We start from the raw sequence: 15,196 nt of genomic DNA on the forward strand, positions 1-15,196 counted from the left end.
ACCTTTTGCAGTGTTGTCACATTCCCTTAAAATGTAAAAAAAAAAAAAAAAAAAAAAAAAATCTGCCTGTCATTCTCGCAGATGGCTCCTAGAAGAGCTGAGATAGTGCAGAAGACACGGCCTAGACTGAAGGGGGCACCAGAAGCCAGGAGGCTGACTCAGCAGCCTTTGAGCGTGGGCGAACCTGGGCCTGGAGCGCCCGGCCGGTCATTTCTTCACCGGCCACCGCCCCGCGGGGTCTCACTGAGTGCCAGCTAGCAGGCCGCCCCCGGTGGGCCCAGCCGCCACCCAGCCCCCGACTGTGTTGTCCCCAAGCGATCCTCTCGGCGAAGTTTGTTCTGGAGGGGAGGGAAGCGCCGCGAGCGGCTGGAAACCCCCCGACCTCGCCCTCCCCGGGCCCTGCGCCCCGGTGCCCCGCGTACCTCTTGCAGGGGATCAGCGCCTTCCTCTCGTCCAGCACCCTCACGCGTTGGTTGAGCCCGTCGTAGGAGAGCAGGGCGCGGCTGTAGCGCCCGGTGCTCTGCCGGTACAGCACCTGGCGCCCCTCCCACTGCTGCGGCGCCTGGCACGGGCGCTGAGCCCCCGGGGAGCCCCCGGCCGCGGGCCCCGGCGCCGCCGCCCCCAGGCCGCAGAGGCCGCCCAGCGCCCAGACCCAGAGGCCGCCCAGCAGCCAGGCGCCCAGGGCCCCCCGGGCCACGCGGAGGAGAGCGCGTCCCGGCATCGCCGTCCGCCGCGCCCGCCGCCCCCCGAGCCCCAGCCCGAGCCCGAGGGGGCGCTGAGCAGCCCGAGAGAAGCGCGGCGCGGAGCTCTCTCGCCGTGTGCCCGAGTGCGGTCTGGGCCAAGTTGCTGCGGGTCCCGGCGGCGGCCCCTACAGCTCTGGGGATGAGGACGCGCAAGGCCTGGGAGCCGGGCCCTGGGCCCTGTGGAAGCTCCGGTGAATCGTGCGGGAGCTATCTGTGCCTGGGCCGCTGCCCGCTGCAGCTTCTGTTTTCACTTGCTCTCTGCTGCCAACAGGAAATGCAGTGGCAGTGGTGCCACTAGCATCCTGACGGGCATCCGTGTTTTAAAGGGGGGCGGCGGGGAGCGATGAGAAGGGAAATGTTTCTCTGCTAACTTGAGTATTCAACGGGGTAACCAACTCTGGGGGACGAACTCGAGGTCAAGGTCGGGAAAGCAGGGCCTCAGCACTTGCTGTGCCGCAGGTACCCTGTCCCTTTATCAAAATTGCCACCTGCTAATTCCAAATTAAAAATGGAAAAAAGGGTTCCTTCCTGAAGAAATGACACCAGTCGTTTATCGTGGCCGTTTGGCAGCCCCCCACTCCCTGTATAGAGCCTGCGGGACTAGAAAATAGGCCCTTGCTCTTGGGCTGAGGACTCAGGGACATGCCTGGAGGCCCCATTTGCAGTGAGACTGCTCCCCTCACTCACCACTTGACAATACCACAAGCCTAGAGGTTTGTGTGTCTGGGAGTTTAGGATCATCAAGAAGAAAATTAATTGGGTTTATGTCGGTGTAATGTTAGGATCTATAGTATGGAATCAAGAAAAAAGAAAGCAACTGTTTAAAAACAAAAAACAAAGCCTTGCTTTCCAAGTTTATAGAGTCTTTTCGCTAGATCTGCCTTTCAGGGTTGAAGAAGCATGAGGCAGGTGAAAGTGGGAGAGAGCGTTCCTGTGTGAGAGACAGATGTGGCAACAAGAGGAAATGAGTGTGATGTTTGGGCTCAAGTATGAAGCAGAGGGTAGTCCGGAGCCAGATCACTCAAGGCCTTGAAAACCATTTTAAGGGTTAGTTATTAATACGCGGGTTGTTGGCGCCATCCATAAATGTAGAGCTAGGGAGCGCATCATCAGGGATATGCCTTAGGAAGCTCCCCCAGGTCAGTGTGGAGAATGGCAGGGCAAGGCAGAGGGCAGGGAGAAGAAGGAAGATACTGTTGCAATCCAGACAAGAGCTAGTGTCCGAGCTACGGCCATGGTTGTAGAAATGCAGAGGGTAGGGTGGAAGGGTTGGGAACAAGAGAGAAGGATTTAGACTCAGAGGAAGAGGTTTCTGGTTTGGACCACTGGGAGTTCAGCCCTGAGTGAGAGCAGATAAATTCAGTTTAGGGTTGGCTGATTTTGAGATGACTGTGGGATATACAGGTGGAAATTCCCAGGGGACAGTTGGATAAACACTTCCAGAGACCAGCAGGCCTAGAGGTCTGGATGCGGAAGCCATTGACATCTAGGTGGTCCCTGAAGCCAGAGAGGAGAGTAGAACAGTGGTTTTCCACCCAGGGCAACTTTGTCCCCCAGGGGGCAGTTGGCAATATCTAGAGACCTTGTTGATTATCACAGTGGGGTAGGGGGTAAGCTGCCCCTGGCATCTAGTGGGAGGAGACCAGAGATACTACTAAACTTCCCACAATGTGCAGGACAGCCCCCAGCACCACCACCACTCACCCAGTAAAGAATTATCCAGCCCCACCGTCAACAGTGCCGAGGTTGAGCCAACCTGGAGCAGCAGGGAGTGTAGAGAGTGAGAAGGTGGCTGAGGATGGAGCCCTAGAGAACCCCAGACATTGAAAGGATGGGCAGAGAAACAGGCCCTGGAGGAGACTGAAAAGGAGCTACCAGAGAGAAGCCACTGACCAGGGGAACTTCCCCAGTTACTTGAACTTTTGGCAAATCAATGTCAAGTATGAGGTAATGGATTGAGTGCTAAAGCCGGGCAAGAAGATGGAGGCTGGTTGACAGACTCTCCGGATGCATCCCTCAACACTGCCACCCTCTCCTAGAAACGCTAAGGCCAGACTACCAACAGACCTAACGGGATAAGCAAAGAGCTTTATGGAGAAGGGTTCTTAACTTCTCCTCTCCCTTTCTTAAAGGACATGCCATCTGCGAACATCAGGGAAGCACCTGAAATGTCGCGATTTGGTACTTGCATAGCTAAACTAATGCAGCAGGTTCAAACTGGCTGCAGAAGTTTGAGTCCTCCCCAGGTTTGCCCTCCTCAACTAACTCCAGGAAAAGGACACGGAGTCCAGCTCTTTCTCAAAACTGTATCTTCTTCCCTGGTAGGAACTTGGGCTGAAAATCTTTTTCACTAAGCCAGGCATTTATACCTATTGGAGTTTACTGCTGAAAATGGCTTGAGATCTCATCTGGGCTATCCCCCTCGCTTGATGTTTCACTAGCCTGCGTTGGCATTTTTGAAGCTTGAGATCTGTTCTACAGAAAACTGGAATACCTCTCTAGATTGGCCTGCTTGTATTTGGTCACCCCGGCCTTCCCACAAAATAGAATTGGACTCCTTGGGTGAATCCTGAAATGTATTTATCTCATTTAGCCTTTCAACCTACTGTGTTTGATTCATGTTCCTGGGGGAAAAAAAAATAAGATCATGCATTTAAAGCACTACCCCGAGCTCATTGTACATGCTCAGTAAATGTCAGTTGTGCTTTTCCTTTCTTGGGCTATTTTAATCCCCAGTCCTGATCAGGGTCGAAACTAAACTAACTTTGTGGATCTAAGCTTTAGAGACAAAAAAATCTGTCTGCCTCAAGTTCAGATTTCCAATTAAACCATGTTCTTAAAGATTAACATTCAGATAACATGTTTTCATATTCTAATGCCCTAAGAAAATATCATACACCAGAAATCTTACTGCCTGAAGATTGATGTACACTTGGAACAATAAAGCCTCCCTTTTCTGTGGATAGCTGAGCCAGCAGCTCAGCTCTTTCTAATAAAAATAAAAGAGAAAACAAAACATACATCATTGTTCTCCATGGTACACAGCTTCTTTCTTCATTTAAGTAACAGTTTCCAAGCAAATCAAAAATCAAGATGTTAGACTGCTGGGTTGGAAATCACTTGGCATGAAGGAGGAAAAAAAAATCTTTCAAATTGTGGTATCCAAAGTCTTCTTTGTTTTCTGCTTTCATTCACGTTGGAGAGAAGAATAGGGAGTCAGGAGAAGGAAAAGGGGATGTTGGTGGATGGAAGACATTCTCAAACTGGAAGATGCTATTGCACCTTCTGGCAGTTCTGTTTCTGGAGCAGGTACAGATCAGAGGCCATTCTGGAAAAACTTGAGCCAAAAGTAACGTCTACTAGCCACAATAATAACAACAAAAACAAATTCCATACAACTCGTGGCTGGGACGGGGTGGTTTGTTTATATAATGTGTCCTTTCCTTTCCAACTGCACTCTCCCCCCCACACAATAGTCTCACCGCTCAGCAATTCTCATGCCCCCTACTGGAGAAAGCAGGTATGTTTCAGAGTTAAAGAGCAGCGAAGTTCCCATTTCCCTCCAACTCTACAGTTGGGGAACCCATAAGGCAGAGGGCGCAAAGTTCAGCTTTGACTCGAAAGGCGGTCCCTCCCTTTCTTGAAATCCTCTCTTGCACCTTCTTGGATCCGGTGTCCAAAACGACTGCCAGAGGCTCTTTTTCTTGGTCTGGAGAAAAAGGACTGGCTAGACTAAAAAGGACAGACTTTGGGGGAATGCAGGATTCCAGCCCTGGGCTGCGGCCCGGAGGAGATGATGTCACCACTTCTGCAGGAGAGGGCCGAGGGTGGGGCGGCCGAGGGGGAGCCCGCGCCGCGCCTGCAGCTGCCAAGGGAGCGTTCTCGAGCCCACGTCAGGGGAGGTGGCGGGATAAATAGGTCCCGCAATGGCCGGGGCTGGCTGCGCTCGGAGCTGCCGGGCCGGGGACTGGAGCTACCAGGGCGGGTTCACGCCCCGGAGGCTGAGGGCTGGTGCTGCTGTGCTGCGCGCGCCGGACGGCGGATACTCCCAGCCGGCCCCCGCGGCCCAGCGTTGCTGCCCACGGGAGTTTGGGACGAGCACATCCCCTGTGCCCTAAAGGACTTCCTCCTTCGGGAAGGGAGAGAAAAAGACTAGGGGGACGGGGAGAGAAGGGCCCATTCTGCCTGTCGGGGTGGCGGCGCGGGAGAGCAGTGCCATGCTCCTCTCCATCCTGACCGCGCTCTGCCTGTGGCTGCGCCTGGCGCTGGGCGTGCGCGGCGCGCCGTGCGAGGCGGTGCGCATCCCCATGTGCAGGCACATGCCCTGGAACATCACGCGGATGCCCAACCACCTGCACCACAGCACGCAGGAGAACGCCATCCTGGCCATCGAGCAGTACGAGGAGCTGGTGGACGTGAACTGCAGCGCCGTGCTGCGCTTCTTCCTCTGCGCCATGTACGCGCCCATCTGCACCCTGGAGTTCCTGCACGACCCCATCAAGCCGTGCAAGTCGGTGTGCCAGCGCGCGCGTGACGACTGCGAGCCCCTCATGAAGATGTACAACCACAGCTGGCCCGAGAGCCTGGCCTGCGACGAGCTGCCTGTCTACGACCGGGGCGTGTGCATCTCGCCCGAGGCCATCGTCACTGACCTCCCGGAGGGTGAGGCCCGGGGAAGGACCGAGGGGGGTGAGGAGGCACCCTGGGCTGTCGCTGCCACGTGAGAACCCGACGGCCACACCTACAGCTGCCAGCGGGTGGTCGAGCAGCCCCGCATTCCACTTAGGAGAGCTGGAGGAGGTGGGAAGGGCTGTGACTTGACTTCGGGAGAAGTCTGCTTTCTCTACTGGAGTTTTGGCAGCTAAGGAGCACCATGTCCCATAAGGAGGGGTGGGCGATTTTGCTTAGATAGGGGACCACTGGGGACATTTTCGTTTATAGTAATAAAATAAAATAGTAGCAGTAGTAAACAAGTATATAGGGTTTAAGGTGGATCTGAGCCAGCTTTAGGTACTTCACGTGTATCATTTAATTATTAAAATATTCCCACCAGGATTCTTTATTTAATGTTAGCTCTTGAAAGCTCTTCTGAAAAAACGGTACTAGTTCTCACTCCCCACCAGGAGTGCAGTTTGTAAATTTAGTTGCCCTGGAAAACTGTGACGTCTGTTTCTTAGTCTTTGACCCAGAGCCAACCTCTGTGGCATCTTAGTCAACTCGAGCTCAACCACCACTTCCTTCTTTTCTCTTTGGTCTTTTTTCCTGCTTTTCTAGGAAGAAGGAGCAGGTTTAAATCCACTTCTTGAAATAAAACCTAAGTATATTTTTGCCTCCTTTTATGCCTGACCCAGGTGGCTGCACATTTAAAGAAACTACGGTGTTGCTTTAGTGTAGTTTCTGAAGTTATATCTCAGAGCATTGCCCAAAACGTGGAGGAGAAGAAGTAAAGTGAAGAGGAAAAATCGAAACTCCTCTCTAATTCAGAGTTTTAGAAAAAACATATTCGTTGCTTAAATTATAGAAATGATACAGGGCTATGCTTGTTTGGGGTACCTATGGACTGTTTCTGCAAAATGTGAGGTGGGGATTTGGAAATATTTGGGTTATTCTGATTAGTGTAAACTGTCAACTTGAAAAATCAACATTTTAAAATAGATTTGGGATGGAATGATGTAATTTATCCAGGTTGACTGTATGTATCAGCCAGTTTAAATGGATGTGCCTTCACATCAATTTGTTCTGGATAAGCAGTCCCAGCCAAAAGTCTTCTTTCCTAAGCCCAGAGAGTCTATGTGAAAGAAGTAGTTGACAATCATGTACAATTTTTACCATTCAGGATTTGTGTGTGTGTGTGTGTGTGTGTGTGTGTGTGTGTGCGCTGCTGTGTTAGTGTCTGCAGATGATTCCTTATTCCAGCTGGGTGAACAGACCAAATCACTGACCACACCCATGTGGCCCTGTGTGTGTTTCAGATGTTAAGTGGATAGACATCACTCCAGACATGATGGTACAGGAAAGGCCTCTTGACATTGACTGTAAACGCCTAAGCCCTGGTGAGTTCTTTATCCTCAAGGCTCCCTCTCTTTCTTCTCCCCAGAGCGATTTCTGAATCTTTTTTTCAATTTTTGGTCTCTCTTTTGTCTTCTTTAGACCGGTGCAAGTGCAAAAAGGTGAAGCCGACCCTGGCGACGTATCTGAGCAAAAACTACAGTTACGGTAAATCATCTGCTGAAACCATTGGGTTGGGGACTTGGCACGTGACAAAGCCAGGTCTGCTAGTCATGAAGTGAAGAAGAGGGATTTTTCTAGTTAATCATTGGCACATGACAAAGCCAGGTCTGCTAGTCATGAAGTGAAGAAAAGGGATTTTTCTAGTTAATCATGTGGGTTCTAGGTGGCACAATAACAACTGTAAAAACGTCTTGCTTTTCTGGGTAAACCAAGTAAAAACCAAGTAAATTACCCGGGTGAGAAGAGTGGTGTGGATCAGTGTGACTCCTGATCCCACTTCCTGGTGAGAAGTGCTGTCAGCCGGGATAGCACCTCACTTTCCTCAAGATCTCACTGCTGCAGGAAGGATGGGTGAGAATCCATGGATTTGACCTGAGGCCCAGAGACCCAGGAATTAAGATCTGCACGTGTATCTTTTTACCTATAAATAGCTACAAATATTAAACACCTTAAAGAAATTGTGGGAATACGTTAATCACAAGACCCTATGGCTGTAAGTATTGGCATAGCTTAAATGCCCTCTTCTCTTATTTGAAAGACCCAGACAGCACTTTCTTCAGAGAATAAGTCAATCATGCTACTTTGAATGTTTTCAGCAAATTTAATTCTGCTATCATCATTTGAAAGTAAATTTAATTAAAAATGTGTTCCTTTAAAATATCTTTTTGGGCTATTTTCTGGGGTTTTTTTTTGCATTTCTTAAATTATTTCTATTGAAATAACAGAAACTGTTTGGGGAAAACTGTTCATTTTATTTGCTAACTTAGCTTTCCATATTTCAAACTGAAATTTTATATCATAAGAACCTTTATATTATACAACCCATGTAAAAGCAGGAAGCTCATGGCACTATAAAAGTCTGAAAAAATAACCTCTTATTTAGGTTGTCGGATTTTAGAATCACACATAGCCGAAGTGCATAATTCAACCAAAAAAAAAAAAGTACACTATCTTTTCTAGTAGCTTTTTGTTGTTGTTATTTTAAACCTGTTCTATGTAGGTATCATCTTAATCTGATCCACAAAGTCCCTCATCTGACATCATCCAGCCTTAGTTACTTAGTTGTCCTGTCTCAGTTTCACTGTCATGCTGTTCTCTGGGGCATCATTGCCTCAGAACCACTTTGATGATGAAACCATTTTCTATTTACATTCCTTAGCTCCTTCATAAACCAGCTTCCTAGGATGGAATCCAAGACAGAGCCACCCTCGGCTGATTACAACTCCACTAGAGGCAGTAATAGCAAGGGACCAAAAGAGTCAGAATTGAAAGCAGGATCAGAGACAGTGATATTACCAGCCATCTGTAATAACAGTTCTACCTCTACCCACCATGGACCCTGCTTGGGCAGTTTGGGAAATTAAAGGATTGAGAACAGTAGTCTTCAGAGACTCCTTCCGGTGCAAAAATGGTATGACTGTAATAACTTCCTCTGCAGCAGAGCGAGTTCAAGCAGCAGATGCGTGATGGAACCATACAAACTTTCAGGTGGCTTCTGAATCTGAGAATATATGATTCTCACTTAAAATCATTACAAGACCGAGTAGAAGCAAGTATGGTTTCTATAAAATTTTATCCACATTCTATGTAACTAAATTTCCTCCTATGTTTCTGGCCCCCAAAAAACCCCTAATCATAGAATTATAGAAATTTAGGGCTGAGAAGGATCCATGGGATTCTCTATTCAAACCCTCTCTGTGGCCCAATGTGGAGCAGTCACTGACCCAAAGACAGATCCCAGACTAAGCCTGCTTGTGAATTTACTTTTCCATCTTGCAGCATGATTCAGAACTTCTAAGACATTGTTGACAATATGCGAGGCCTTACATTTAGCACATGATTGTGTGGGCTTTTTTGCCTGCATTCGGGCAGCTTGGACATGACCATAATTACAGGAGTGATTCTTTAAGAGAGACTCAGGAGTTGGCAGGAATAAACCATCCATATTTTTCTCCAAAGCTTCAATAACACATATCGATTTTTCAATTGCAGTCATTCATGCCAAAATAAAAGCTGTGCAGAGGAGTGGCTGTAATGAAGTAACTACAGTGGTGGATGTGAAAGAGATCTTCAAGTCCTCATCACCCATCCCTCGAACTCAAGTCCCACTCATTACGAATTCTTCCTGCCAGTGTCCTCACATCCTGCCCCACCAAGACGTTCTCATCATGTGTTATGAGTGGCGCTCACGGTAGGCACAGAGGGGCAGAAAAAAATTACACACTGCCTAGGAAAAACATAAAATTCCACTTAATCATGGTTTAAAAAGAAAAAAAAAAAAAAACGGCGCTATCTTTTTGAAAAATCAGTTTTAATAGATGCCTTGGTTAGGATATCGTATCTCCTAAATATCGATTAATTCTTCATAGAATTAAGGAAAAATGGAAATATGAGTATTTGAATGGACTCTTTAAAAATCAATTTCAGAATTCATTACCTGATTTCAAAAACTTATAGACAGATATATTACTTGGAGTAAAACCAATTCTTTTCAAATCAATCTTAGTGTGGCAAATACTGAATTTTTTTAAGGTCTCTTTAATAACTTACAAATCAAAGAAAAATGGCCATTTGAGACTATACTTCCACACATTTTCTTTACACTGAATTTACTACATTTGTTGGTTGGAGTGTTACATACACACACATGTACACACCCGTGCACACTCATACACATCTATTACACGCGTATCTCTAGCTGAAGGTGTGTCTCCCCACACATCTTTCCTTAGCATCTTTTTATTTATCCTTATAATATAAAAAGTCCTTACAATATAAAAATCAAACACTTCAGTGCAGGTTCCAGACTGAGTCCCATAACTTGCTGCAATCTATTTCTCCAGCAGAACTGCTCATTTTTATATAAAAAGTCTTCCCTTTGATTCTCTGCCATTAATAATGCTCACCTGTTTCTTTTGGATACAGCTCAAGATTCTATTTCTCAAAAAAACAAAAACAAAAAAAAAACCTTTTGAAACTGACTTCACTTGAATACTTTCTTGTTCTGGAGTCTATCAGTACTTAGTACCATCTTCAAAATTCCTTGCGTTCTTGATTTTAAAGCTGTTTTGCTGCTTGTATCTTGTCTTTCTAAAGACATTGAGTGAATGAATGTTGAATGAATATTTCTGGGCTGGTCTCTTATCTGGCTTTTGCATCCGCTCCAGTACTAGAAGCAGTTCTGGGGATGTGCTGGGTCGCTGCACAGGTGAATGGGTTATACATGAGTTAAATAGCAGCCTTTGTGTCATTTTCCCTTTAATTTATAGACAGTGTAATTCTGATCAAAATCCTAGTTTTTAAAAAAAAATTTTATGGATGATTGAGATATTTATGTCTTCACAAATAATGCTAATGATCATTTGGAAGAATAAACTGGTAGGGGCATGTAAAGGAGGTTCTGAATATAAGAGTGATGAGAGGAAATGTGCCTTATGAGACAAGCAAGACTAGTATAAAGCTAGTTCAAACCATGCGGAGCAACAGTAGATGTGTAGATAAATAAAGCAGAGGAAAAAGTCTTGCAACAGATTATAATTCATACAAGAACTTGTATCATGAAGGAAATATGGCAAATCAATAGAAATGAAACTCTTATTTACTAAATGTTGCAGATAGCTTTACTTGGAAAAATAGTATGCATTTTCACTTTGTCCTCTAAAATAAATTTCAAATGGGTTAAAGAGGTAAATACTTTAAAAACCTAATCAAAAAGGATAAAGTTCAGTAAATAAATGTGTGCTATCTGAAAAGCAAAGTGGTTTGTAAACATAAAAGTAATGTAAGAAATTACGAGGGAAAATGTCAATGCACATATTTGATGACACTATTGTGTACATAAAAATCAAAAATAAAAAGAGAAAGACAAAAAGTACTTGCAACAGGTCTGACAAAAGAATAGTAATCTTACTCTATAAAAAGTTCATATAAATTAATATTTAAAACATTAAGGCTACAATATAGAAATACGCATACATCTGTAAATCTATACAAAGTTGCAGAAGAAGTACAAATAGTAAATAAGCATTAAAATATTTATCTCCTAATTCTGCAACCCAAATAAAAACAAGATTCCATTTTTACCTAGTCTTAGTGTTGGTGAATTAAATGAAAGTTCAGCCGTTTTGAAAATAATTTAGCACTATGCATTGAAAACCTTAAGAAGAAAATACGTACTCTGACCCAGATTTCTACTTTTGGAAATCTACCTTAAGGATATAACTAGCCAGTGCACACTAGCGATATTCAATGCAATGCTAATAATAATAGCTAAGCAAAAGAAGAGGTTCGACAGTAGAGAAATAGTTAAATATATTATGGTTATCCATAGTTATAATTTATATGGTTATGAAAGTTATATTTTTTGAATTATTCAGTTATATCAGAAAATGCATATAATGCTAAAAGGAAATATACAGTGTGATCTAAATATACAGTGTGATCTAAAAATACATATAGGTACAAGGAAGAATGAAATGAAATATCAATAAAATATAAACGGGGAATTATGGGGTTAACAGTTAGTGAAGAATTTTGTTTTTTACAATTTTTTGTATTTTTGAACTTCTTACTTTCATAATAAGTATTGCTTATTAAGATAAATTACTTTTTTTCAGGATGATGCTTCTTGAAAATTGTTTAGTTGAAAAATGGAGAGATCAACTTAGTAAAAGATCCATAGTAAGTATAATTAGCAATAATAGGAATATGGATTTGAATGCATGTAAAGAAATTCTATAGAATTTGGGAATTCTTCACATTCTTTCATCTCCAGGCTATCATAGGAGCCAACAATAGCAGCAGTATTTGTCTTTTGAATAGGCAGTTAAGAGAATAATTTTTCTCACTTGGAGTTTCTATCATAAATTTCTCTTTAGCTTCAAAGGTGATTTGGTTGCATTCAATACTGATCTACCGGTTATGTCCAGACTAAATTCGTTTTTTGATTGTTTCAGCAAACAGTCAAGTATTCTAACAGAATTAATATCCAGTGGGATTAATACAGACGTACACATGTAGGGGTGTGAATACCTAGTTTTAAAAATCACCCTATCACTCTATAAAGCAGAATCTTTCCCTGTATTTAAAATAATTTTAAGACTTTTGTCAAAATAAATCATGTACACAAAGTAATACTTTTGTGGCCAAACCCATAATTTTAGTAGTAACATCATAGAAATATTGGCAACTCAGAGGAGTTAGAATAATTTTTTGCCCAGAGATGTGAAATCATTGCAGAACTAAATAAATCAGGTCATTGGTGTGGAATTTTTAAAGCATCCCTTCTCCTGAAAATATGTTTAGATATATGCAGGAGAATTTGTGTTTCCACGTTCACAAAAGATACGGCTGCTGCCTGTGTTCTCTTAGTTTGCAGGTATAAAAATTCCTGGGCAAGGGGAGAGTGTATATTAATACTGAGTTTTGGAGAAGGTAGTTTCAACACAGCCTCTCCTACTGAGTGCATTTCTGAATAACAGACCCAAACCCTGCTCTTGCATCTGAGCTAAACATTCATGAGCTGTTCAGGAGCACGCTTGGTCTTACTGGACAGAAAATTCTAGCAAGATTGTTTATCTGGTTCCCAAAACTGCAGTAGATTCGATGACTCAATCTAGAAGGCAAGGCTACCATAAAAACCTGACATTGTTGAGAGGAAAGAAAGCTTTCAAGAATCATAGCTGTTTGGGTCATTCACATTGACAGCAAATACTCCAGTTTAAGAATATGAAAATATAGTCATGTAATAACAACATACAGTAATGAATTTATTATTTTAGAACAGACTAGAGTTGTGCCCTAGGAGGGGGGGGACAGTGTTTTTCATTCATTTCACTGTATTTCCACTGCCTGGCCTATGGTCATGTTCAAATATTTTGCTAATTGAAATATACTCTAACAAAGTAGGGACTTATGTGTTATAATGAAAAGTAATGTCTATTCAAGTGGACTCACTTTTTCATTTTTTTCTTACACATTTTCATATTTAAAGAGTAAATCCTTTTCTATCACGGAGACTTGAATATCTAGAATGACTCATTTCTCATTGGCTCTGGGTAGCTAACACTTGAGTGGATTACTGGATGTGGGTGGAACTTCTACCTTCCTTTGGATGTAAGAGAGTTAGGTGAACCCATAAGTGTGATAAGAAACTCTGACTTTCTAGTGAAGCTGGAAAAATTTCTGCTTTTAGCCTTGGTAAAGCATTTTTAGAAGGCTTTGCTGTATAGGAAAGTTGCATTAGAGGGCCTATGGGAAAAATTGCATGAGCTAGGGCCTTGGGCTCTGGAGTCAGACTGGTGGATTTGAATTCCAGCTCTGACATTTGTCGGCTGTGTGACTTTCTGCGAATAACATCACTGTGCTTGTTTCCGGGTCACGACAGTGGTGTCCACCTAGAAGGGCTGTTGTTTCAACGAAACGATTGCTTGTCAAGATGTCACCATATACTCAGCACTTTCCAAAGCATCTGGTACAGGATACATGCTCACCATCGTAGGGTAGGGTAGCTATTATAATCTTGGATGTCTTGATGAATATATTACAGTGAAAATCTGCATTATTTTGGTTATTAGTTTAAGAGCATAAAGGGGTGAGATGTACTTGACAGTCATGTGTACACGTTGCCTCCCAGCAGTGGGAAGAGCGGCTGCAGGAACAGCAGAGGACAATCCAGGACAAGAAGCGTACAGCGGGGCGCACCAGTCGCAGCAACGCCCCGAAACCCAAGGGGAAGCCGCCTGCTCCCAAGCCAGCCAGCCCCAAGAAGAACATTAAAGCTAGGAGTGCTCCAAAGAGAACAAACCCCAAACAAGTGTGAGCTAGCTGCTTTCCAAAACGGGGACTTCCTCTCAGGGTGAGGCCAGGCATTACCCAGGCAGCCTGTAGAAGGCCATACACCCCTTGCCTTAACAACTGCAGTCCTTCTCATAGACACATCTTGCAGCATTTTTCTTAATGATATGCTTCAATTTTTCTTTTTAAGTCACTACAAGCCATAGTGGTAGGTATGCGTTTTGGTATGGAAGGTATATGAAAGCTGGTCGAAAGAGCTTATTGAGTTGAGAATAAACCGTGTGCATACTCCGTGGGAGCTCCACGTGGGGAAAGATGCTTTTGTTCTTACGATTTGACCTAATATGTGCATTGTAAAATAAATGCCATATTACAAACAAAACACCCAATTTTTTTTAACGATATGTTTTATTTCAGTTGGTTGTTAGGATGTTAGTGATTTTTTAAAATGTGATTGAAAATGTGATGCTTCTCAGGAGGAAATCAAGAGGAATGAATGTCTAAAAGATCTTATGTGTTTACTGTTTGCAGAAGAATTTTTGTGATGAAAGGGGATTTTTGAACAATCTAGAAAAGTAGGATGTGGAAAATTGTAATGAGTTTGGTTTTTGGTTTTTGGTTTTTACAAAGAAGCCTTTCTGCTCTGTTTTTAGCTAGAAGCTCTAAAAACGAAAACAATAGTATTGTTAAATAAATAAAAGGGAAAGGCAGACAGACAAAGTCTGGATCCTTGTTTACTAGTTACCATGCCATGGTGGAGATGCTCTGATTTTATATGCACAATGTTTATCAGTTCCCTTTAAGTAGCACCAGAAACAGTTTGTTTCTCCTCTTATGATTTAGGTACCAGTTAGTCAACCCCAAGCATCTTACACACGTGGGTGTGGTGCTCATCTCACTTCCCAGGACATCCCAGGTATCTTGATGCCCAGTCTCTCTGCTAATTGCCGGTGCTCCCAAGGGTGCCTTGGGTCTGAGGTGGGAGGGTCAGGATCCAAAGCCCCGGGTCCTCAGCCTGCTATGGCACCCTTGCCACACACCAGCTCTGCACTTGGAAAAAGCAACTGTAATCACTTGTTCATCCAGCATTCAAGAACGTAGAGGAACAATCTGAAAGGTTAAGAGTAAAATCTCCTTTAGATGTACCATTGTCCCTGCTTCTCAGAGAAGGGGTAAGTTACATGTTGCATTCACAAACGATTTTTTAATTTCATCTCTGTAGCCATTAGGACACAGAAGTGAGGTGTGTGGGTAAGCCAGGGGAAAATGGAGAAATAGGGTTAATGAGGATGCTGGCAAGGGCACCCATCTCCTCCTGAAAGTGTAACTTCACCTGCATCGCTACCCCAGGGCAGCAGAGTTGAAGGAATCCAATAGATCCACCCACACAGGGGTATCAATAAAATACTCCGTGTGTGTTTCTTTAT

General features: G+C 44.0%; 2 protein-coding genes across 2 annotated transcripts in view; one reads left to right on the forward strand and one right to left on the reverse strand.

The window, feature by feature from the left end:
- EPDR1 (ependymin related 1) overlaps positions 1–1,010 on the reverse strand; it is a 32,410-nt gene extending 31,400 nt beyond the window's left edge. Inside the window, exon 1 of the mRNA XM_068550360.1 lies at positions 423–1,010. Within this exon, the coding sequence (XP_068406461.1) occupies positions 423–721 (299 nt within the window). The 5' untranslated portion in view covers positions 722–1,010. The remainder of the gene's footprint in view (positions 1–422) is intronic.
- A 3,593-nt stretch (positions 1,011–4,603) lies between these two features.
- On the forward strand, positions 4,604–14,151 carry SFRP4 (secreted frizzled related protein 4). The gene is made up of 6 exons (XM_068550361.1): positions 4,604–5,405; positions 6,716–6,796; positions 6,894–6,959; positions 8,967–9,165; positions 11,591–11,654; positions 13,609–14,151. Exons 1-6 carry the CDS (start codon positions 4,961–4,963, stop codon positions 13,792–13,794), a joined length of 1,041 nt encoding a protein of 346 aa, XP_068406462.1. The 5' UTR covers positions 4,604–4,960; the 3' UTR covers positions 13,795–14,151.
- Positions 14,152–15,196: the final 1,045 nt, after the last annotated feature.

The sequence above is a fragment of the Eschrichtius robustus genome, chromosome 8 (assembly GCF_028021215.1).
Source record: "Eschrichtius robustus isolate mEscRob2 chromosome 8, mEscRob2.pri, whole genome shotgun sequence".
NCBI lineage: Eukaryota > Metazoa > Chordata > Mammalia > Artiodactyla > Eschrichtiidae > Eschrichtius > Eschrichtius robustus.

What these genes read in the sequence shown, in the direction of transcription:
- SFRP4 (XM_068550361.1), top strand. Translation starts at nt 4,961, where the DNA reads ATGCTCCTCTCCATCCTGACCGCGCTCTGCCTGTGGCTGCGCCTGGCG. An exon ending in CTGTAAACGCCTAAGCCCTG is followed by an intron (nt 6,797 to 6,893) that starts GTGAGTTCTTTA and finishes TGTCTTCTTTAG; the next exon opens with ACCGGTGCAAGTGCAAAAAG. An exon ending in GAGCAAAAACTACAGTTACG is followed by an intron (nt 6,960 to 8,966) that starts GTAAATCATCTG and finishes TTTCAATTGCAG; the next exon opens with TCATTCATGCCAAAATAAAA.